Here is a 22,453-nt window from a genome sequence, read left to right on the forward strand (position 1 = left end):
AAGAAAGATTAGAGAATATTTTTCAATTTTGCTTTGTGTATTTCCTGGTACTTTATATATAGCTAAGTTTCACTGTTTCTCCTTCAGCCATTCATCATCTTCTGCCCATCTGTGTGGGTTTTCCACCAACCCACACAACAGGAGAAAAATATACATATTTTAAAAATAGGAAAGTGAGTTGTAAATACCATAACATTGGTAGGGGAAACTGAAGAGATGGCATAGTACCTTTAAAACTACTTCTGGTGTTTTTTTTTTTTTTTTTTTTTTTTTTTTTAAAGTGATTAGAGTTCAAGTTGACAATGTCTTTTAAAATGAATATGCCACAGGCACACTACACATTCAGTGATTTAACGCCTTTTGTGATAAAGTAGAGCATTTAGATGGGCAAAAGTGGCATTAGGAAGTGAGATTTGCTCCATTTACAAGATCACTTCCCTTCCCCCATCTCCTCCCTCCCAACTACAGGTTCTGTAAACTCAACCTATAATACAAAAAGAGTAGTATTGTTTCAGATTCCTGCATAATCAACAAAAAGACTGTGCAACTGCAATTTTAGTAACAACTCCACTGATGTGAGACAGGAGAGACTATACTTAGCACCACAAGGCACCCAGAGTTGTGGGAGAATAAAGGTTTTTTTTTCTAGTAAAGTAAAGTAAAGAACCAAAAAATGCACAGAGACCAAATCTGCTGAAGAAAAGTGATGGCATTTTTACACTCACTTCTTTTAAAACATGGAAGTACATTAATCTCCACTAATGGTTACGTCTTTTCTGAAAGGCAGCACCTCTAGCAGTTCAGCATCCTACAAACAATTTACATAAAGGATATTGCTGCAGCCTAATCCTAAGGATTTTAATTTATTTATTTTTAAGTATAGCCAGAGCCCAGAGCAGAGAAGGCAAAGATCACGGTGCCTGGGGTGCCAGGAAACAGAAGCCAAACTCTGGATTCAGAGAGAAGGCCAATACAGGATTATGAGGTTCTAAGTAGTAACCATCGTTAAACATTTAGATCAGATCTAGACTACAGACCATTCTGTAGTCTGTCTCCAAGAGAAGAAAGCCCTGCAATTACTTGGATGGTGGCTAAAAATATAGCTAGGATTTTTATACTGCTTACATTGCTGTATGTGCACACAAGTACTACAGCTATCACACAAGTCTTCCCCAAAGTTTACCAACGCAGAGGTAAAAAAAAGGAAAATCCTCACTGGAATGGATCATCAGAATCAGGATATTCAGAGGGGCAACATTTTTCAGAGTAGCAGCCGTGTTAGTCTGTATCCGCAAAAAGAAAAGGAGTACTTGTGGCACCTTAGAGACTAAGGAATTTATTTGAGCATAAGCTTTCGTGAACTACAGCTCTTAAAACCGATCTCAAAATATGTAACAACTTTTAAATAGTATTCTTTAAATCCTGGCCTTAAGGAGAGTAGAGAGTTAACTAGATATGGATACTCATTGCTTGGAACTAACTTTGTAGCCTGGTCGACAGTGAACAGAAACTTACTTACTAAATTAAGCTGGCAAAGATACAGAAGTGAGTGAGGATTTAAAAGAAAAATTCAAGCCCAGCAAGTCTACTTTATGGCTTTCAACATAATCTAAGCTCTCCATCAATCATGCCTTATTTCATCATCTTCAAGACAATCAACACTGAACAGTGAGGCCGCATAGTCTCATGAGCAAAAGGACTTTGGGGAAACGATACCAAACCCTTAAAAAAAAATCTGATTTGTTGTACTGCACTGGGGCATTCACATGTCCAGGATTGGATCTCTCACTCTACTTGTGCTGTTAAACTACATAGCTCTTCCTTACTGGATCAAAGGACACAGTGCTGAAGGACCCAAAATGCCCACACTAAAAGCAAAGCATTTTTCATTAGTGAACAGTCATCATCTTGACTGTTATTGCCTACACCAACAAACTGCTCAGCTTTATTTAAAGTGGAGAGACATATACATGCTCTCAGTTATGGATTCTCAGACACTTCAAGATAGTCATGAAAGTTTACCAGGCCAGGTAGAACCCTCTCAACCCCACATCTGCCACTTTTTAATATGATGGTGAAAAACAAAAATACAAGTGCTATTTCACTCACCAATAAGAAAAACAGATTTCAAATCACCAAGACAAAATAATTTTGCAAGCCATTTTTATGCTGGTTAAGGGAATTCTAGAGACTAAAACAGTATCCAAAAGGGTAGGTGCGAAGAATCAGCTGTATGTTTACTTCTGCTATAGTTCACCTTGCCACATACTGGACAGGCATGTTTTTCACATTTACTAGGTATTACCACAATAGCTAAAACAGTTTGTCTCAATTTACCTCAGAGAAGTATGAAGGACAAAATTTATTTCAAGGATAAATAAAGTTTTGACGAACTTGGATAGGACTTTGCTTTTATAAGCTAATCACTGAGGCACAGAGGATTATAAATGCTGGTGGGCCTACAGCCAACCCTTCTACTGCCAACATGAAAATCTATGAATACCCTTGGGAAAAAGGACAAACTGAAAGAAAGGGTGTTCTATTGTACTTGGAGGTTTCCCAAAACAAATCAAAAAGATACACTTGGTGATTAAGGCAACCGGTATCTTTAGGTACTGCCCTTGAAGTGCCTGGAAGACAAATTTTCCAGTTCTACAGCAGCAATACAAAAAGCTTGTGAGCCTCTAGTTTGGAAAAAAATGTTTCTGCTCCTTCCCTAATTGCCAATAGTACAAGTCAGTCATTTAAGGTCTAACTCCAGCCAAGTACCCCATATTACAGGGCCTGGGGAGACAGAACAAGGGAATAAAAAAAAAATCTTTGGAGGTCTTTAGATGTGCATTATAGACTTCCATAGTGTTCTTCGGCTCATGTTTAAGCACAATAGGAACAGCTGACTCCAGACTCCTTGGATAAAACAGACTTAGTGTATGATTTCATAACTCATGACCAAGAGCTGGCCTAGCTTTTTTGTTTTGTTTTAAGCAAACAAGTCTTGTTGGCAAGTTGTTGGCTGTGATTCAGCTATGCACCTGTAATGATTTCAGGGTTTATTTCTTCTCATTGAAGAAAAACTAACTTGTGGCAGCTTCCTTATTTCTACAATAGAGAGCTTCAGCAGTTGAAAAGGAATGCGTTGGTCCTCCAACACATCACTGATACTTCCATCAGACTTTCCCATTTGTAATGTTACTGGGGTCACAACAAGCATTCTATGCTGTGAAAGAAAATGCACAACCACTCCTCCTCAGGGATGCTAGTTTTGTCACAGCTTTCACAAAACCTTTACAGCTCTTCTGTATACAAACTAGGAGAGCTCACTCATTCCCATTAAATTCTTTTTCATACAGACTAAACACAAGTTGAACAAAGAAGCCTGCTTAATCGTGGATTTCTCAATAGCGGATGGTTCTTGATTTTACATTCTCTTCATTCAGATTTCTAACCTATACTAATAAGTCTGTTTTATTATATACACATTTGATTCATATTAGGGCTGTCAATTAATCCCATTTAACTCACACGATTAACTCCAAAAATTAATCACAGTTTTAATCGCACCGTTAAACAATAGAATACCAATTGAAATTTATTATAAATATTTTGGATGTTTTTCTACGTTTTCAAATATATTGATTTCAATTACAACACAATACAAAGTGTACAGTGCTTGTTATATTATTTTTAATTAAAATATGTGCACTGTAAAAAAAAGATTTCCTGTAAACGTAAACAAACTTGTTTGTCTTAGCAATTGGCTGAACGAGCAGTAGGACTGAGTGGACTTGTAGGCTCTAAAGTTTTACATTGTTTTTGTTACATAACTGCACTCAAAAACTTACTACATATGTAAGTTGCACTTCCACGATAAACAGATTGTACTTCAGTACTTGTATGAGGTGAACTGAAAAGTATTATTTCTTTTGTTTATCCTTTTACAATGCAAATATTTGTAGTAAAAAAATAATAAAGTGAGCACTGTACACTTTGTATTCTATGTTGTAATTAACAATCAATATATTTGAAAATGTAGAAAAACATCCAAAAATATTTATAATAAATTTAAATTAGTATTCTATTATTAGCAGTGCAATTAAAACTGTGATTAATTTTTTTAATCGTTTGACAGCCCTAATTCAGTTGGGGCTCAGCAGAGGGACTGGGATTTGGTGGGGTGTAGGTTTGGGTGAAGCTGGTTGTGGCTCACTGGGATGGGGATCCAGGTGCGGGGGACTCGTCGGGGGTCTCATCGAGGTGGAGGTTTGAGTGCAGGAGCCATCTGGGTGCTGGTCCAGATGTGTGTGTGTAGCGGCTTGGCAGGGGTACAGGTGCAGTGGGCGTTCTGGATGCGGAGGGCTTGGTGGGGGGGGGGGGGGAAGAGATCAGGTGGACAGGGGAGCAGCTCCTTGTACAGTGATTCCCCCCGTCCCCATAGGCAAGGAGTGATGGAGGCAGGAAGTGGGGAGGTGGAAGGGTACGGAGCTTCCTGCAGTCAAGGAGATTTCTGGGGCTACATCTTGCCTTGCCCCGGCTGCTCCATGTAGGGGAAGAGTAAGTCCCGTCCTCCCCTACCCATACTAGCAGCTGAGTCCAGAGCAGGGTAGGAGCCACCGGTTGGGGGTGACCCTAGTCCTGTCCTGTCCTCTCCCCTCCATCACCTGCTCCAGATCCCTGAAATGACTGCTGGGGAGAGTTGTGTGACCACTCTTACAGCTTCCTTTTGCTTCCCTCTCATTTTCTGCAGGGAAGCAAAGAAATCTGCAGGGATATGAATTCTGCATACACACAGAGGTGCAGATTTCCCCTAGGAGTAGTTTACAAATAAAAATTTTCTATGAAGGCATATTCCTTATAGACAATTACTTCCATGTTAGACACATGGAATCACCAGACTGGATCAGACCAAAGGTATATTGAGTCCAATATCCTGTCTGACCCAGTGGTCAGCTCCAAAAGCTCGAGAGCAAGGTGTAAGAATGAGACAAATATGCAGGTGTGCAGTGGTGTGACTCCTATATTACATCTCATCCTGATTTCTAGTAATTGAAGATTGGCTTAAGCACTGAAGCATGAGGTTTAATAATCCTTCCACTAAATTTCTAAGCATTGACACTTTTTTTTATATTCACATCCAAAATATTAGAGTATCTAATCCCTTTTTGAATCTTCAGTTCTTAAGATCAACTTCCTATGGCAGAGAGCACAACAGTTTAATTATAATTATATATTGTGTGAAAAAGCATTTCCTTTTATTGGTTTTGAATTTGCAACCTTTCAATTTCATTAAATGTCCCCTTGTTCTTGTGTAATGAGATAAGGCGTGAATGAAGCTCTCTATCTACGTTCATTATTTTAAATACTTTTATCATGTCTCCTCTTATTCACCTCCTTTCTAAGATACACTCCTAATTTTTTTCAATTTCTCTTCATGGGAGTTTTTCCTATGCTCTCTCAACAATTCCCATTCTCCTTTTCTGAACCTCCTTGAATACAGCAGTAACCTTTTGAGACCTGGGTGCTCATTAATAAATATAGTATTCTGTATGGGGCCGCACCACAGATTTATATAAAGACTTTATAGTATTCTCCTTATTATTCACCATCTCATTCCTTATTCATCCTACCATATTGTTTACTATTTTACTCCAGCTGCCCATTGAGCAGAAGTCTTCATTGACATTCAAGTCCCTTACCTGTGGTAGTACAGTTAATTTAGAATCCTAAAAAGCATAAACAGTTCAATTTTTTCCCTCCAAAGTGCATTACTTCACATTTATCAGTACTGAATTTCATTGGTCACCTCATCCTTTCTTCCCCACTCTCTCCTGCACTGCTCTGACCTCCCCGTTTCCCCTAGAAACAACAGGAGCAGGAAAGAAGAATGAGCCTGAAGCCCACTACTGGAAGCAGAATGGAGAAATGAGTATTTCTTGGGCTTTTCGTGTGGCCAGTCTTCTGGGTAGTGACTGAGCTGGGGTGGGGGAGCAGCAGCAGCCGCCCCCTCCCCCAGGGCCATCAGCAGAGGTTGGGCCCTACTCCCCTCTGGAACCACAAATGCCAGAGAAGCAGGTAGCCGGTCTGAGATCCCCACCTTCAAATAACCTTTTAAACAGCATGCAACTCTCAACCCTAACTGTAGCGGAGCTACTGCTCCACTATGACATTCGGAAACTTGAGACCCCATTGCACCCACATTTAATCATGGTCAAAAGTTTAAATTCATCATTTAATCCTTCACTTTGCTCTGTCTCCTAGCCAGTTTTTGACCCATGACAAAACACTTTGCCTCACCTCACACTGCCATCTAGCTCTCTCTATGGCTGCCTGTACAACCTGGGAGTTAGGTACTTGCTGGGAGAAAAGAAGTTCAGCCCCTTTGGCAAAATAGTGTCTCACCTTCTTAGATGTGAGGGCACATGATGCTGGGTATACCAGACCACTCGGTCTGGTTCCATGATGGCCTCATTAATCAGGAGCACCACCTTGCTTGGATCCGTAGGCTGCAGAACAGCTAGGAGCCAGGGCTAAGAGTCCTGAACTTCATCCAATGCTATACAGAGGTCACTGACTAGCCTCTGAAGTAGTTGCTGGTACTGCCTATATTTCTCAGGCAGAGATGGTGAGGATGGAGTGACAGCTTCATTAGGAAACAAGGATGAGGTTCTTATTAGAACTGTCAATCCCAGTTAACTCACGCCATTAACTCAAAAAAATAAACTAATTAAAAAATTAATCACGATTAATCACATTGTTAAATAGAATACCAATTGAAATTTATTAAATATTTGTGGATGTTTTTCTACATTTTCAAATATATTGATTTCTAATACAAAGTGTACAGTGCTCATTTTATATTTTTATTACAAATATTTACACTGTAAAAATGAACAGTATTTTTCAATTCACCTCATACAAGTACTGTAGTGCAATCTCTATCTTGAAAGTGTAATTTACAAATGTAGATTTTTTTTTGTTTCATAATTGCACTCAAACAAAAGAAATGTAAAACTTTAGAGACTACAAGTCCACTGTATCTTACTGCTTGTTCAAACAAGTTTGTTTACATTTATGGGAGATACTGCTGACTGCTTCTTATTTACAATGTCACCTGAAAGTAAGAACGGGCGTTCGAATGGCACTTTTGTAGCTGGCGTTGCAAGGTATTTATGTGCTATGCTAAACATTCATATGCCCCTTCATGCTTCCGCCACCATTCCAGAGGACATGCTTCCACACTGACAATGCTCATTAAAAAAATAATGCGTAAATTAAATTTGTGACTGAACTCCTTGGGGGAGAATTGTACGTCTCCTGTTCTGTTTAACCTGCATTCTGACATGTATTTCATTTAGTGTTCTAGCAGTCTCGGACGATGACCCAGCACACGTTCGTTTTAAGAACACTTCCATAGCAGATTTGACAAAACGCTAAGGAAGTACCAATATGAGATTTCTTTGAATAGATACAGCACTCGACCCAAGGTTTAAGAATCTGAAGTGCCTGCCAAAATCTAAGAGATGAGGTGTGGAGAATACTTTCAGATGTCCTAAAAGAGCAACACTCCCATGTGGAAACCAGAGAACCTGAACCACCAAAAAAGAAAATCAACCTTCTGCTGGTGGCATCTGACTCAGAAGATGAAAATGAACATGCATCGTCTGCTCTGCTTTGGATCAGTATCAAGCAGAACCCATCATCAGCATGGACGTCTATCTTCTGGAATGGTGGTGGAAGCAAGAAGGGACATATGACTCTTTAGTGCATCTGGCACAAATATCTTGCGATGCCTGCTACGACAGTGCCATGAGAATGCCTGTTCTCGCTTTCAGGTGACATTGTAAACAATATGTGGGCAGCATCGTCTCCTGCAAATTGTAAACAAACTTGTTTGTCTGAGTGATTGGCTGAAATAGGACGAAGTGGTAAGTGGACTTGTAAGTTCTAAAGTTTTACATTATTTTATTTTTTAACTGAGTTATTTTTTGTATATCGTTTTCCATTTTTAAGTACAGCTTTCATTATAAATACTACAGTACCTGTATTAGATGAATTGAAATATACTATTTATTTTGTTTACAGTGCAAATATTCATAATCAGAAATAAAATGAGTAGTGTAGACTTTGTATTGTGTTGTAATTGAAAAATATATTTGAAAATGTAGAAAACATCCAAAAGTATTTAAATAAATGATATTCTATTTTTTAATCATGTGATTAATCACAATTTTTTTTAATCGCTTGACAGCCCTAGTTCTTATTGATACCTACAGATTCAGATCAGTGTTCTCCTCCTCGTACTCTGATTCAGTGGATGCAACATTGGAGAGTTGTGGTATAATTCATGGATGGAGCTGGGGCACCTCCCTGATAAGGCCAAAAGGAGGGACTGATTGAATGGGGGCACCCCATGATATCCGATATCAGCAGCCCCTGGGAAAGTCATATCTGGCAGGATGCTGTTCAGATCTGACTGCCTGTCAGGGCTCAGATTTTTACTAGGAGAGGATGGATCAGCTAGAGCGTGCAACTCAGTCTAAGACCTGCTCTCTCTCCATTGATGGAGTCAACAGTACCAGAGGGTGGGTACTCCTGCCTGGGAGTTGGAGAGGAGATGTTTTAAGGTCACTGATGCAGTTTCATCCTCCAGTGTGGCAATCTCTCTCAGGAGGACTGGGCCGGAGAGGAGACAGAGGGTAAGGGAGCAAAATATGCTCCGCCGTAGTGTAGGTGTGTGTATGACCCAGTGTTTGGGGCGTTCCGACAGTCGGGACTGAGGGCTAGGATGCATCTTGGGAAGTTGTAGTGGGGCAGGCTTTTGAAGGACAGGCCGGCACAGAGTAAGAATCAGGTCCAGCACTTCTGGATGGAGCTGGTAGGTGTCGGTCCTTGATGGCTTCAGCTCTGAAACACAACAATGCTGACTGATCCATTTTCTTACAGGCTTTACCCTCCAGCCTGGAGATCTTTAGAGGTCCTAGAGCCATCAAATCTGCACACAAAGGCCTGGACAGGCTCAGGGAGGGATCCCTTCTTTTACAGGCAGATCTGGACAGGGATCTGTCCTTGCAACCATGAGAGTGCCTCCTATAGTAACTCCTAACTTAATATTGGAGCTAGCTGGTGTGGGCTTGGAACCAGGGTGGACCGGCAGCCCCCCCAAGTTCCCTATGCGGCAGCTGCCCAGCAGGCTACCAGTTGCCAGGCAGTTCAGCTGTCCCTCCCACCATTGCCATGTGCTGCTCCTGCCCTCTGCCTTGGAGCTGCTCCTGGGAGCCTCCTGCTTGCTGTGCAGAGGAAGAGGCGTGCTAATGTCAGGGTGTCCCCCTCTCCTGTACCCAACCTCTACAGAATGTGGGGAACATGAAGGGCTCAGGATGGAGGGAGCTTGCTGACAGCAGCTGCTGTCTCAATTTGCTGATCTACTTAAAAAAGGCAATGTACTTAAAGGGGCAATATGAGTTTTTCTCTCTCTCACACACACACACACACACACACACACACACACACACACACAGAGTCTCTCTCTTTCCTCCATTCATGCTGCCTTGTAGAGTGTGAGGCTACATTAACAACATGTTAACCCTTGAGGGCTCAGCCGAATGCTAGTTCATCCTTTAGCGGTAAGGCATTCACTGGCATATATCCCACTCTCTGACTCCACCAACTCAAACAAATTTCACAATCATTATTGCTGTTTGTTTAAAACTTATGTTAAAAATTATTTTCCCTGGAACCTAACCCCTCACCCATTTACATTAATTCTTATGGGGAAATTGGATTTGCTTAACATCGTTTCGCTTAAAGTAGCATTTTTCAGGAACATAACTACAACGTTAAGTGAAGATTTACCGTACGGTCATGGGAAGCCCAAGAAGAGGAGTCCTTGGGCTTAGCAGCTGTAGACTCTGCTCCTTAGCTCATGCTTGGAGGGGCACTGCTCATCTGATGGGTGCAATATACTGGGTGGGGAGGTCTCCCTAGCCCAGATGAGAACCTGGGCTTAATCAAAGCTCAGGAGCTTTGTGTTTTCACAATGGAAACAAGCATCAGATGGTGCACTTTGCAGCAACAAACAGTAGAGACAGCATTGGCAATCATCACTCACAGAAAAGGAGCGATGGCAAGAGACAGTTCTTGAACCTGGGACTCTGGGCTTACACGACGAGAACTACTACACATGTGGGGGCCAATGGACACAGCTTGTTAGAATGCCCAGACTCTGGCACATGGCATGCTTGCGCACCTACATGTGGAATACATGTAGGGACCAGCACTCAAAGAACTTTTAGTTAGGTAAGCACACAAATCTAGATATGTCATGAGCTACATTAGTGTGGACGCAAACACCCCATTTCTCCAACACCTCTACCCAACCTCCAATTCAATAAGAAAGGTTCATAAAAGCAATTCTGGTGGAGAAACACACTGAACAAGACTAAGGGGGAGACCTTTAGCTGGACTTGTACTCCTAAATCCCTTAGGCACAACTGAAAGGGACCCTCTTCCGTCCCCAGACAACAGAAAGAAATTTTGGTTCAATATGGAGAAATAAAGATTTTATTAGAACCAGCCACCTACCAACTCTGAAGATTTCCCAGTCAAGTAGAGATGCAAGAAATACTTCAAGATGCCAAAAGAGAGGATTTAGAATTTAGGGTAAAAACTCTAAAGAGCAGAACGTAGAAATCCAGAAGTCTAGACTTCAAAATAAATGAGAGGCCTGAAAACTTCATGATTAAGGCTACGATTTAATCATGGGTATTTTTAGTAAAAGTCGCAGACAGGTCACGGGCAAAACATAAAAACATCATGGCCAGTGACTTGTTCATGACTTATACCATAAACACCACCGATTGAATCTTTTTTGGTGGGGACGGGGGGGAGCCCACAGCACCAGCAGCCAGGAGGGAACCCCGGGGGAGGAGCCTGCAATACCAGTGGCTGCTCTGGCCACTGCCACCGGGGGTGGGGGCCAGTGGCTGCTCCGGGACCGCTGCTCGGGTGGCCTCTACTGCCACCCGCATCAGCTGCTGCTCAGGCGGTCCCCTGGGCCAGCTGCTTGGGGCCACTAGAACAGCTGCTGATGAGGCTGGCCCCGGAACAGCTGGCTGCGGGGCTGCCCAAGAGGCTGGCTGCAGAGATGCTCCAGCTACGGCAGTGTGGCTGTCTCCAGGGCCACCTGAGCGGCAGTCCCCAGGGCTAGCTGCTTGGGGAGCCATGGGGTCAGCCACACTGGCCACTGAAGAAGTCACGGAACTCTATTCATGATGGATTAACTTCGTAAGCGGAAGATTACCTAGTGGTATTTTTAGACATGACCACAAACACGTGAATTGTTTCTGTAAACATGCCTGTAACAGGGACTTTGGTGGGCTGCATCGCCTACTGGTTAATGTCCTCAGGACTGGGTAGACAGTGATAGGCGAGCCTGGGGTCCACCCACTCCATCAGGGCCTGACCCAGAGACCTAAGAAGGTCAACAGCATTTGGCCTCCGAGTTATCCTCCCTGGGGTACTTCCTACTACTGCTTTCCTCCCTCATCTTCTGGTCCCAGATAAGGAAAAAAGAAAAATGAAAAAGAAACCAAACCATCGGCCCCAGCTAGGCTCAGCATATTGTTCTCTTCCCTCAGAGAGGCTTCTTTTGCCCCCTTGTCAGAAGACTTCAGGGCTGGTCTGTACTCTTCTCCTCTAAAGTTAGTTGATCCCTTTCAACCTTGTGTCTTCAGTTGGAGCATGCACTGCAGGGCTGGTGGGGTAGGGCTACCCTGTGCCCAGTACCATCCTTTAATCCTTTCTGGCCCACTGTGGGATTTGTGTACTCTATCACAATGCCCTTATCTTTTTCAAAATAGAAAAAACATATGTCTATAAAATGCATACTGAGAGCTAACAGCTTTACTTTGCAAGAAAGGGTGGGAGTGGTAGATATGCTGGAGGATAGGGATAGGGCCCAGAGTGACCTAGACAAATTGGAGGATTGGGCTAAAATAAATCTGATGAGGTTCAACAAGGACAAGTGCAGAGTCCTGCACTTAGGATAGAAGAATCCCATGCACTGCTTCAGGCTGGGGATCGACTGGCTAAGTGGCAGTTCTGCAGAAAAGGACTTGGGGATTACAGTGGACGAGAAGCTGGATATGAATCAACAGTATGCCCTTGTTGCCAAGAAGGCTAACAGCATATTGGGCTGCATTAGTAGGAGCATTGCCAGCAGATCGAGGGAAGTGATTATTCCCATCTATTTGACACTGGTGAGGCCACAACTGCATCCAGTTTTGGGGCCCTCACTACAGAAAGGGATGTGGACAATTTGGAGAGAGTCCAGCAGAAGGCAACAAAAATGATTAGGGAGCTGGGGCTCATGACTTATGAGGAGAGGCCAAGAGAACTGGGCTTATTTAGTCTGCAATAGAGAAGAGTGAGGGGGGATTTGATAGCAGCCTTCAACTACGTGAAGGGGGTTCCAAAGAGGATGGATCTAGTCTGTTCTCAGTGGTGGCAGATGACAGAACAAGAATTCATGGTCTCAAGTTGCAGTGGGGGAGGTCTAGGTTGGATATTACGAAAAACTATTTCACTAGGAGGGCGGTGAAGCACTGGAATGGGTTACATAGGGAGGTGGTGGAATCTCCATCCTTAGTGGTTTTTAAGGCCTGGCTTGACAAAGCCCTGGCTGGGATGGTTTAGTTGGGGTTGGTCCTGCTTTGAGCAGGGGGTTGGACTAGATGACCTCCTGAGGTCTCTTACAATCCTAAATCTTCTTTTATTCTATGACATGAATCAAAGCAACAAAGAATAGCGAGGTAACTGGGTGATCTTTAGGGAGTAACTTGAAGAAAGAAGCAGGGGTGTTTTGTCGTTTGGAATGGAAAGTTCATAACCAACACCTGCAGTTCTCACTCTTCCACCTGAGAATATGGCAATTTGAAAAGTGTACTTTACAGAAAGCCAAGAGAAAGCTAATAAGAGCTCAAAGAGATATCTTAAAGTTCCACCTAAGAGAGGAGGACAAGGTGCGAAGTAAACCCACTGTGGATCACACTGGATTACAAGCAAAGTCAGCTTTTTTTGGTAAAATGAGTACAGGTCTACACTATGAAAATTTTGCAGCATAGCTAAGTCATTCAGGGATGTGATGAGGTGTAAGCTGCCACCAATATAGCTGTGCTGGCAATGTCAAAAGTACTTAATATAGATGCAGTTATACTGGGCCAAATTTGCCAGTACGGCTTATTTCACTCGGGGACTGCTAGAATAAAATATACTGGCAGAAGTGCAGTTTGGCCTACATCAGCTGAGCCCACACTAACTGTGCTTTGCCAATACACTATACTGTATAGCTATATCAATTAAGTGCTCCTAGTGTAGGCCTGAATTGAGGACAAACAGAAGCTTTATCTATAGCCCAGAAGGCTGAAAGAGCATACTCAGAAAACAATCCAAAGGACTTTGAATGCAAGCTGAATGAGTTGCCTACATTAAGACATAAAGCACCTCAGACTCCCCAGGACTTGCTAATCCATTTCCTAGACCCATTCATTTCTGTGACATGGAATTCTTTATTAGTGGACATAGCTGAACGCTTTAGAGGAAAATCTCAGTTCCTAGTAGATCAACTGGTTGCCTCCAGCATACTTGGACAGAGCTCCAGTGCTTGTGAACTGGGTTAAAGCTTATCAGACTTCAGGACATTTCTTCCAGGACATTTGCTTCAGAAGACATGCTCTAGCCATACAAGGGACTTTTTGCTATACTTGGGATACTTCCACTGCATATGAGATTTTAAAATTTCATTTATATATACACAAACAAATTAAAAATAAAGTGGAAGCAAAGACTATTTATAATCCTAACAAACTAAAAAAACCCTATATTTTAAGGCAACAAGAAATATGTACTTAAAGACAAGTACATATATACTGTCATCAGAGACCAACTAGGAAGCCACCCTTAGGGACCGCTAGTATGGGAGGGTTATACAACCTACTTGTCCTCAAGGCACATGCAGTCACCTTACAATGTTGCTACAAGGCAACCTGTCACAACTAGTTGTATTATAAATCAGTTCTCTTGATGTGTCAAGGCTAAAAAGAGTCTGGGAATCTAGAGAGAATGCTTAGGAAAAATGTATGAAACAAATAGTCTATTACTGTGAAGTGAATTACTTGTACTTCCCATTTAAAAAAAAAACAAACACACCTTTAAAGTTTATCTAAAAATATATAGCATGGTTTAAGAGTTAGAGTGAGGAGTTTAAGTACCTTGCCATAAGTCATGTACTTGCAATTAATTTTGAGAAATTTTTCAGTAAATGCTTCTTCCTCCTCTGATGTGGATGATACCACTCTTGCAGGACGAAAACATGCATAAGCTGGTGAAGCAGCCTCATTTCGCTGGAACCCATCTGGATCCTACAAAAGGAAAGACATTTTCCAGAGTACAAAAAAGAATACTCTTCTTTGATTCCTATAGATTTATGTATGCTTCACTAGTTTCTTAGTTCAACATTTAAAAGTCATCTACTTTTTGTTCCAAGAGCATTTGACAGAAAAACTGAAATCATGGCTCCCGGTACGTAAACTGAAAAACAGACCAGATATAAAAGGGCCATTATCCTCAGCTAATGGAAATCAGCATAGTTCCACTGAAGCATAGCTTGACTTCAGTGAAGCTATGTTGCCCTTTATAACCTGAAGAACTATCAGGCAATGAGAGTAGATAATGTAGTATTTGAAATATCCATGTTGCGCAAAAGGTAGGGAAACTGTGTGTATGATTTCCTTCTGGCTTCCATGTCAAAATAAAGTTATAATTGCATGGCCATACTGTGCCCTCAGTTACTCTTCTGCAACAGCAATGAAGAAAATGGGAGATCGAAAATGTAAGCTAGAGAAGTGTTTGGCACATGGGATCTATACATAAAAACCAGTGAAAACTAAGCTTGACTTTCAGCTCCTAGTCTCAGGTTGCAGCACTCAGTTAGGAAAAAGACTGCGTAAGTCTTAATAAATAATCACATCTGCTACAGAAGTGATTGACATAAAAACATGGAACCCCTCAGTCGACAATTTTTTAAATAAGACGACAGCTTAGGACCTACGCCAGGACAATTTCTTAGTGCATATATATACAGAAACAAGATGGGGACTCTGTTTCAAGCCTACATTACTCTTAAAATAAAAGAATACCTACTGGAAAAAACTCATGTTTTAAACACTTTGGCACAAAAAAACTTGCTATTTTCAGTTACACTGATGAGCAGGATATTTATTCTCTGGAACTTCCATCTTCCCTTTGGTTCTCTGCTATCCCACTCTCAGATCTCCATTACATCTACATTTAACTATTGGTACTTTGTAGTACAGAGGTGTGGCAGACAGTCATCTAGCTGTCAGTTCATTTGGGTTTTTCACCTTACTTTAGGGCTTGTCTACAGTTGGAAGGTTACCTAAATACAGTCAGTCATTCTAGAATACTCTGGAACAGCAACTGTAAAACAACCAAGTGTTGGCAAACCAAGACTAAGTTTCTCAAGGCAGAATTCTTCTCTCCCCTCCTCCCCCCCACCCACACAATGCCATGCACCTTTGTGGCATTGTATAAAACCCCCTTAGCATCAGTTCTCTCTAACACAGAAGAGAAATAGTACACGGTTTTTAAACATTTATAGTTATTTCTAAATCACGTTTCCTCAAGCAAAACAAAACTAGAACAAACAGTGATACTGGCCAGATGAGACATTATAGAGATGGTGGCTACAAGGTAGACAGACATGCCGGTGTAAGAATTTTGTATTGCTTCCAATTACTGACATTTCTCATCTCTGATAATTAGTTTAAAACTGCTGCTCTGAGAGATCTCTTAAAGTACTAGATTCATAACTGGTATTCAGCATTATCCGAAGCTACATTTCAAGTTTTCAGAGGCTATACTTTCTTTATTAGAGCCTCTTTTGCAATGTATCAGAGGGGTAGCCGTGTTAGTCTGTTTCTGTAAAAAGCAGCAAAGAGTCCTGTGGCACCTTATAGACTAACAGAAGTATTGGAGCATAAGCTTTCGTGGGTGAATACCCACTTCATCAGATACACTTAGTGGAAATTTCCAGAAGCAGGTGTAAATATGCAAGCAAGAATCAGGCTAGGGATAACGAGGTTAGTTCAATCAGGGAGGATGAGGCCCTCTTCTAGCAGTCGAGGTGTGATCAGCAAGTGAGGAGAAACTGCTTTTGTAGTTAGCTAGCCATTCAGTCTTTGTTTAATCCTGAGCTGATGGTGTCAAATTTGCAAATGAATTGAAGCTCAGCAGTTTCTCTTTGAAGTTTAGTCCTGAAGTTTTTTTTGCTGCAAGATGGCTACCTTTAAATCTGCTAGCGTCTGTCCAAGGAGGTTGACGTGTTCTACAGGTTTTTGTATATTGCCATTCCTAATATCCGATTTGTGTCCATTTATCCTTTTACGTAGGGACTGTCCAGTGTGGCTGATGTATATAGCAGAGGGACATTGCTGGCACATGATGGTGTATATTACATTGGTGGACGTGCAGGTGAATGAACCGGGGATGGTGTGGATGATCTGGTTAGGTCCTCTGATGGTATCGCTGGTGTAGATATGTGGACAGAGTTGGCATCGAAGTTTGTTGCATGGATTGGTTTCTGAGTTAGAGTTACTCCGGTCCGGTGTGAGATTGCTGGTGAGAATATGCTTCAGGTGGGCGGGTCGTCTGTGGGCTAGGACTGGCCTGCTTCCCAAGGCCTGGGAAAGTGAGGGATCGTTGTCCAGGATGGACACACAATAGCAAATTTAAAGGTAGCCATCCTGCAGCAAAAAAAACTTCAGGACCAGACTTCAAAGCGAAACGGCTGAGCTTCAGTTCATTTGCAAATTTGACACCATCAGCTCAGGATTAAACGACGTGAATGGCTAGCCAGCTACAAAAGCAGTTTCTCCTCCCTTGCTGTTCACGACTCAACAATGCATCCGATGAAGTGAGCTGTAGCTCACGAAAGCTTATGCTCAAATAAATGTTAGTCTCTAAGGTGCCACAAGTCCTCCTTTTCTTTTTGCGAATACAGATTAACATGTCTGCTACTCTGAAACCTGTCATCCTCCCTGATTGAACTAACCTTGTTATCCCTAGCCTGGATCTTGCTTGCATATTTATACCTGCCTCTGCAAATTTCCCTACATGCATCTGACAAAGTGGGTATTCACCCATGAAAGCTTATGCTTCAATACATCTATTAGTCTATAAGGTGCCACAGGACTCTTTGCCTCTTTTGCAATGATTTAATACATTGGTAGATAGGAACCCACATACACTGTCTCCTTGCACTCTGCTCTTTCAGCACAGCCCCAAAGCAGGTTCTCACAACCATGTTTGAATACAAATATTAGCCTCAAAGCACAGTGCTAGTATACACAATACAAGTCACAACTTTGCAGAAAGCTGCAGGTACTAGACAGAATTATAAAAGTAGGCAGATTTATTCACTGTAATGTTGAAGAGTAATTCTGTGCAAGTCACATGAAATTCACTCCCTCCCTTTTAAAATATCGCTTAATTTTTAAAATAAGTCTTCTGCATAAGATACCAACTAAAATGCGTGTAATCCCAATTAAAAAAACCAAAATGACCACAGAATCCACTTATGGATAAGCTTATTGTTTTTAACAAATTCTAGTGATTAGTGTACCGTTTGACTCCCATGTTCAAATGAGCAAATACCCTCTCAAATACAAATAGGATAGCAACTGTTTCTTAGCACATACAAGACATTCCAACAGTTAGCCTTATAGTTGTGTGTCCTGACGGGTAGGACACAAGTCTTATTTCACTTTTGAGTGATTTATTTCTCAATCTGTCTGCTAAATTCGTATCTCTATTCTAAATTTTCTAAATGTTATTCTTAGAAGTAATAAAAAGTTAGGAATGTCTTTTTGTAGATTTTTTTTTTTTACAGTACTGCAGAACTTTCAGTTTCCTAGAGAATTTAGTAGACAGCATTCATACCTGCATAAAAAAAAAAAAAGGGTACAGGGACGTAAGAATTTGATAACTAGGAGGAGGGTCAGCAGCCAACAAAAGGAATAGTAGTAGGAAGCTAAGGTGGGGCTGAAGAGAGTCAGAGCTCTGACATTTATGGAAGAAACTGAAGTTCTGCTAACTGAAGACTTTGTCCCAAAGTTTCACTTTTATCCAAGGGCAGACACACAAAAATTAAGAATCAGACATTTAAAAATGGCTTCTGTTGGTACCTAGAAATCTGGCCAGTTTCCACTACTATATAGTCCTTCATCACTCATTATCATAATAGAACTATTCACCAAATCTTAGTTTTGCCACTTTGCTTTGTTTTTTAATGGAAACATGCATGTGTATTTTTGATTTCTATGTCTTTATTAAATATGTACTAAAGATTTGAAATGGAACATAGTCCCCATCTACGTTAAGTTTAAGTCAAACTTTTATAAGTTTCCTAGTACAATATGTTTAAGTAGATGAAAAATTTTATGAATAAACTGGAATGATTCACCCGTTTGGTGTCACAAAGTAGTACAAGGTGGTGCAGACTTACGTCCAGAGCTTGAGCACTTGTATTTTAGGCTACGTTACTGATATTTTGTGGAGCAATATTCATGGTGTGTTTATTTATTTTGTACACACACAGAAAGGTGTTATATTGTATATTGGAAATGAAAGTGAGATTTCAAATAAACTACGAGAAATTTTTAATTCTTACATATTGTTTTTGCAAATACATGAGGCTCAAGCTATAAGTGTGACCGATATAAAAGTTAAGAAAGGTTGTGTAATAGTGGGGAAGTGGCTGATTCTCTTAAACTTTGGTTTTGGGTTTTTAAATGGAGAATTTTTTGAAAGAATAAAAACTGTTCCTTTACCATAGAAATGTTGGTTTTTTAAGAGAGAATTGTCCTTATGGAACACCATCCCTGGACAATAAGCACACCTGTAGCAAGTGATCTTGAAGTCCCTTCTAAAAACAGATGCTGTTATCATGCCACTCACTACGATGGATTTTTAAGAGATTACAATGATGCATGATTTCTAAGATATTAGAATGATGTAGTCCCAACCATCCATAAATTCTTTCCACTGTATCAGGAATCCCTTGTAAAGAGACTCCAAAGAAGAAAGAACATAAGCAGTGTGCATGTATCAATATGGCAAATCACCTTGAAGAATCATAGTAACATTCTTCTTTGAGAATTGCCCATATGGATCCAGTGTCTTGGAAAGTTGACAGACAGTTGTGACTGTCCATGGCATGGGTTTGAGGAACATTATTTGAAGTGACAGGAAGATCGACTGGGTGTCTAGATGTCAAGCTGAGGGAGTAACGCTGCTTAACAGTGACTAACATTCCTTGGAAAAGGGATATTTATGAACTAGATTTTTAATGGAAAACTAGTTTCAGACTTTACATTTTTCAGATGTCAGTAATATATAAAGAGATGGAAGAGATTATTAGTTTTAAATGAGCTGTGGATGAAACCATATATGAACCCGTTAGTGAAAGTGACTCAACTGATCATTTTGGTTCAGATAGAGAACTATATAGAAGTACAAAAAACTAAAACAAAAAACAGTACTATATTTACTCCTAGGGGAATTCTGCACCAAAAAATTAAAAATTCTGCACACAGTATTTTAAAATTCTGCAGATTTTATTTGTCAAACCACCACAATATAACCATGCCAGTATCAATTACTTTATTAATTTATTTCAAAATCTCTTTTGAAGCAAGTATATCTGTAGCAATACAGACCGAAAAAAGATTCAGGTAATTTTTTTTTTTTGGACAAATAGATTTCTTACTAGGCATATTAATATAGAATGTTGAGTAATTCATTTAAATAATACAGAACTGTATTTCCTGCATCTGTCAGAAGCAGTGCAAAGGCTTGGGGGAGTCAGGGGTAATGGAAGAGTTGAGGGAGAGGAAAGGAGCCTGGAGTGAATCTGGTGGGGTTGTTGGGTGTGGGTGGGAAAAGTATTATACAGGTTTATTTTTAGGTGGGAGGGCAGGATTGTTAGGGAGCTGGGGAGCCTTCTCCATGCAGACCCTGGCTGATCCCAAGCCTCTCCCATTCAGTCAGGCACATCTGCCCCTCCCCACACTCCTCATCCCCATGGGTCTCTGCAGTCTCCTCCCCCATCCCATGTCTCCCTGAAGTCCCCCTCCCCTGTCCCCAGGTTCAACACTGTCACCCCACTAACTCCTGAGCCCATACCCCAGTCTGTCCCTCCCACTAGCCATTCTGAACCCCAGTGTTTGACCCTGCAGAAGCACTGTGTGCCCCACTTTGTCCTAACCTGGCTCCGCGGGCAGGGTGCTGTGATGAACTGCTACTCCTGCAGGAATTCTGCAGCACTGGGCACGCACAGAATTCCCCCCCTCCCCCCACAAAAAATATATTCTGCCCTATAAGTGCTGCAGTTCCACCTTTTGCCCACCAGAGACTGCTGTGGTACCAGAACAGCAGGCTATTTTCATGCAGCTGGCTGTTCTGGCACCACACTGACCCCTGATGAGCAAAAGGTGGAACTGCATGATTTCTTGGCCAGAAATGTATTTTCTGTTGAGAAAAAAAAAACAGATGTGCAGAATTCCCCCAGAAATAATTATATTGAAGAAATTAAAGCTTTTAAAAATTGTTTTGGGTAACACAGTTTAGGACTATTACATGTAGAATTTTAAACTTACCCATTTTTCTTGAGTATACAAACCCAAACTGCCTGGACCAGTCCACACAAGAGATCCACTTCCTGGACCCTACGGTGCTAATAAGCGATGGTCACATAAACACCACCCTATATCGGAAACCTACTGACCGCTATTCCTACCTACATGCCTCTAGCTTTCATCCAGATCATACCACTCGATCCATTGTCTACAGCCAAGCGCTACGATATAACCGCATTTGCTCCAACCCCTCAGACAGAGACAAACACCTACAAGATCTCTATCATGCATTCCTACAACTACAATACCCACCTGCTGAAGTGAAGAAACAGATTGACAGAGCCAGAAGAGTACCCAGAAGTCACCTACTACAGGACAGGCCCAACAAAGAAAACAACAGAACGCCACTAGCCATCACCTTCAGCCCCCAACTAAAACCTCTCCAACGCATCATCAAGGATCTACAACCTATCCTGAAGGACGAGCCATCACTCTCACAGATCTTGGGAGACGGAGACAGACCAGTCCTTGCTTACAGACAGCCCCTCAATCTGAAGCAAATACTCTCCAGCAACCACACACCACACAACAGAACCACTAACCCAGGAACCTATCCTTGCAACAAAGCCCGTTGCCAACTCTGTCCACATATCTATTCAGGGGATACCATCATAGGGCCTAATCACATCAGCCACACTATCAGAGGCTCGTTCACCTGCGCATCTACCAATGTGATATATCATAGAATCATAGAATCATAGAATATCAGGGTTGGAAGGGACCCCAGAAGGTCATCTAGTCCAACCCCCTGCTCAAAGCAGGACCAAGTCCCAGTGAAATCATCCCAGCCAGGGCTTTGTCAAGCCTGACCTTAAAAACCTCTAAGGAAGGAGATTCTACCACCTCCCTAGGTAACGCATTCCAGTGTTTCACCACCCTCTTAGTGAAAAAGTTTTTCCTAATATCCAATCTAAACCTCCCCCATTGCAACTTGAGACCATTACTCCTCGTTCTGTCATCTGCTACCATTGAGAACAGTCTAGAGCCATCCTCTTTGAAACCCCCTTTCAGGTAGTTGAAAGCAGCTATCAAATCCCCTCTCATTCTTCTCTTCTGCAGACTAAACAATCCCAGCTCCCTCAGCCTCTCCTCATAAGTCATGTCATCATATGCCACATATGCCATCATGTGCCAGCAATGCCCCTCTGCCATGTACATTGGCCAAACTGGACAGTCTCTACGTAAAAGAATGAATGGACACAAATCAGACGTCAAGAATTATAACATTCAAAAACCAGTTCGAGAACACTTCAATCTCTCTGGTCACTCGATCACAGACCTAAGAGTGGCTATACTTCAACAAAAAAGCTTCAAAAACAGACTCCAACGAGAGACTGCTGAATTGGAATTAATTTGCAAACTGGATACAATTAACTTAGGCTTGAATAGAGACTGGGAATGGATGAGTCATTACACAAAGTAAAACTATTTCCCCATGGTATTTCTCCCTCCCACCCCACCCCCCACTGTTCCTCTGATATTCTTGTTAACTGCTGGAATTAGTCTACCTTGCTTGTCACCATGAAAGGTTTTCCTCCTTTCCCCCCCCTGCTGCTGGTGATGGCTTATCTTAAGTGATCACTCTCCTTACAGTGTGTATGATAAATCCATTGTTTCATGTTCTCTGTGTGTGTGTATATATAAATCTCTCCTCTTTTTTTTTTTTTTCCACCAAATGCATCCCA

The 22,453-nt window shown here is 41.5% G+C and overlaps 1 protein-coding gene across 11 annotated transcripts in view; it reads right to left on the minus strand.

Annotated features, from left to right (window-relative positions):
- OXR1 (oxidation resistance 1) overlaps positions 1–22,453 on the minus strand; it is a 454,063-nt gene that overhangs the window by 77,399 nt on the left and 354,211 nt on the right. For all 11 annotated transcript variants that reach the window (XM_038388483.2, XM_038388479.2, XM_038388481.2 and 8 more), the window contains one exon: positions 14,265–14,414. In XM_038388483.2, the coding sequence (XP_038244411.1) occupies positions 14,265–14,414 (150 nt within the window). The remainder of the gene's footprint in view (positions 1–14,264; positions 14,415–22,453) is intronic.

Source organism: Dermochelys coriacea, chromosome 2 (genome assembly GCF_009764565.3).
Source record: "Dermochelys coriacea isolate rDerCor1 chromosome 2, rDerCor1.pri.v4, whole genome shotgun sequence".
Taxonomy (NCBI): Eukaryota; Metazoa; Chordata; order Testudines; family Dermochelyidae; genus Dermochelys; species Dermochelys coriacea.